Here is a 3,288-nt window from a genome sequence, read left to right on the forward strand (position 1 = left end):
ATGTTGTCATTTCAAAACTGACCAAAGAGAGTTTCTTTATCATATCGTCAAACAAAAATATCACCGATGTCTGTGCGCTTGCCAAAGGAATTAACTTTTAATGCTAATTTGAAGTTTAATTCAACTCAACCTGCTGGAATAAACAGCTGGTTGCGACAAATATATCCTTGTTTAGTTTTAAAGCTGCCGTCGCCACAATGAGTTATCAAAGAGGATTAGAAAGAAGCTTCCCAAGAAAAAAAGACTCCTAAAGAAGGGTAATAATCGCATTTTTCAGTGTTTAAATCACTTCTTAAAAATGTCTAGTAACCATATCTGTATTTGGAAGAAAAATTTTAAATCGAAAATGAAAAAATATAAAGTTTGAATAAAAATTGGCATCAAAGAAGGGAATATTTTGGTACCGATAGAACTCTAGGATTAAAATGATATAGAACGCGTAGAGCCATCATGGCTCTTGCAAAACAATGGTTTCTCCGCCTCGTCTATTTTCCACTTAGCGCCGAAAAATCCGCCAGTTACGCATTTGTAGTCCATATTATCTTGCTCTCGCGCGTTTCCCGCGGTTGATGAAGTTTGTTTGTTTCTATTGTGAGTCCATATTACCACTTTGTGATATTCCTTTTTCGTAATTAGCCTTTGAGTTCTTAGTCCGGCTTCTAGATTTAAGCACTTGGAATATATTGCGATACGAGCCAGTCACAGGGCCAGTTATAAACTTGAATTTGTTTTTTAGCTGAAAATGCTCATAATTATGAATTTTGGAGATGTTGTCACCTAAAAACAGTGTGTTATCGTTTTTACGAAATTCAAAATAACAGTTTAACATCTTCACTCAGCTGTAAATTTATTTCTTCCTGAGAAGATGGATTTTCAAATAAAATATTAATATTATCACAGATGTCTACACGTTTGACTCTAGATGCTAATTCAGGCTTAAATGAAACTCTGTCGATTAGACAAGCATGCAGATATGGCGCACTAAAGACTCCCGCATTTAAACTAAGGTTTTTAAGGAGATAAATCTAGAACAAAATGTCACGTTATGAATTTCCTGGTGAAAAGTGAAAGTGAAAAAGCTGGTAAAAAATGAATTTGAAAAAATGGTCTGGCAGCGTAACATGTTGTTACGGTTTTGTTTTTGACATTAGTCAAAACGGGGATGCAAAACGGAAGGAAAAAAAACGCAAAACAGTCATCACAAATTAATTAATTAAACGCTGGTAAGGAAGTCTTAATGTGTTTATTAAAGGAAGATTTTAGTTATCATCGTTCGGCGTGTCCTGTTTAGACAAAATATTTCTCATTACAAGAAAAAGGAAACGAATATTGAATTATGTCGATAACAAATTTAAGTAGGAGTGGAACACAGACGAAAACATTTAGAGAACTGCTATGTTCCCCATCTTTGGTGGGTGGGCTTCAACAAGAATCAGTTTCTTTCGCAGCAGTTGACATTCTCCTCTCCATCACAACATTTCTTGGGAATTCTCTTATTCTTGTTGCCCTTCATAAAGAATCATCCCTTCATCCGCCGTCCAAACTCTTGTATCGTTGTCTGGCAACAACTGATCTGTTGGTTGGTCTTGTTTCTCAGCCACGCCATGTTACTTGTTGGATGTCTGTCGTTCACGAACACTGGAGCCTTTGTTATTACGCAGGTAAAGCAGCCTACATCACAGGTGGAGTATTATGTGGAGTTTCTTTGCTGACGATGACGGCAATAAGCGTGGACAGACTTATCGCCCTGTTGTCGGGGCTGAGATACAAAGAGATTGTAACTTTGAAGCGCATTTATATCATTATAGCTAGCTTTTGGGTTTTATGTCTTGTCGCCTCTTTATGCACCATTTTCGATCAGCGAATAACCGCTTTATATGCCTTGATATTGGTACCACTTTCGCTGCTTATTTCACTCGCCTCGTGCACAAAGATTTTACGCACTCTCAGACATCATCAGGCACAAGAACAAAATCATATTCAACAACAGCCGAGCCAACCAAATGCACTGTACATGGCGCGATACAGAAAGGCAGTGCACAGTGCACTTTGGGCACAGTTAGCATTAGTTGTTTGCTACACACCATTCTTTATAGAGAGAATTGTTGTCACTTATAGCACAACATACTCATCACACTTTGTCGTCACAATGGAAATGGCAGCTATCCTTGTTTACTTTAACTCGACGTTAAACCCGTTTCTTTACTGCTGGAAGATAAGTGAAGTGAGACAAGCAATGAAGCTGATAATCAGACAAATACTTTGCTGTCCATGGAGTTAAACCATCCTCGAGTTATACATGACCGCATAAGTACTTTTAGTGCAAAGCTGACCGATAGAGAACGCTTAAATTTTTGCTCGAGGTCTGTCGATACTAGATACTGCTATGTTCTTCCTCTTTCGTGGGTGGGTTTCAACAACAACTATCAATATGTTTCTTAGCGGTTAACATTCTCCTCTCCATCACAGCGTTTGCCGGAAATTCTCTTATCCTTGTTGCCCTTCACAAGGAATCTTGCCTGCATCCGCCGTCCAAACTCTTGTATCGTTGTCTGGCAACCACTGATCTGTTGGTTGGTCTTGTTGCTCAGCCTCCCCATGCTCTGTGTTGGAGGTCCGTGGTTTAAGAGCAGTGGAGCCTTTGTCGATACGCAAGGAACGCAGGCTACATCACAAGCAATCTATTGATTTTAGTGTCTTTGATGACGATGACGGCCAGAAGCGTGGATAGACTTCTCGTCCTGTTGTTGGGGCTGAGATAAAAACAAATTGTAACTTTGAAGCGCACGTATATTATTGTAACTACCTGTTGGGTTTTTATTCTTGTCGCCTCTTTAAGTGCAATTTTTTATCTCCTTATAATCTTTTTGTACAGCTGACTAGTTATATCATTTTGCCTGGTAATATCACTCGCATCGTACACAAAGATTTTTTGCACACTTTAAGATATCACCAAGCGCAAGTACGAGATCAACAACAGCCGAGTCAAACAAATGCACTGAACATGGCGCAATTAAGAAAGGCAGTGTACAGCGCACTGTGGGTGCAGTTGGCATTAGTTGTTTGTTATGCAGAAGAGTAGTTTAAGATATGTGTTTAAGGCCGATGTTGAGTGTTACGAGAAAACTATTTCAACTAGTTTTCCTATAATTAAAAGAAAGCACCCGACGTTGATGTTGACGCCATATTGCCAAAAGAGACGGTCCAGTTTTAGTCTTGAATTTGTTTTGACATCAGAAAATATTCGTAAAGCTCACGTGAAGAAGTTTTCGGTACTGGTATATTTAA

At 38.7% G+C, this 3,288-nt stretch overlaps 1 protein-coding gene across 1 annotated transcript; it reads left to right on the forward strand.

Annotated features, from left to right (window-relative positions):
• The first annotated feature begins 1,336 nt into the window (after positions 1–1,336).
• LOC131796878 (melanocortin receptor 5-like) lies at positions 1,337–3,288 on the forward strand. The gene has a single exon (XM_066159333.1). It carries the CDS (start codon positions 1,337–1,339, stop codon positions 2,279–2,281), a length of 945 nt encoding a protein of 314 aa, XP_066015430.1. The 3' UTR covers positions 2,282–3,288.

Source organism: Pocillopora verrucosa, chromosome 12 (assembly GCF_036669915.1).
Source record: "Pocillopora verrucosa isolate sample1 chromosome 12, ASM3666991v2, whole genome shotgun sequence".
Lineage (NCBI taxonomy): Eukaryota > Metazoa > Cnidaria > Anthozoa > Scleractinia > Pocilloporidae > Pocillopora > Pocillopora verrucosa.

Coding starts and splice junctions, on each gene's coding strand:
- LOC131796878 (XM_066159333.1), top strand. CDS start 1,337: ATGTCGATAACAAATTTAAGTAGGAGTGGAACACAGACGAAAACATTT.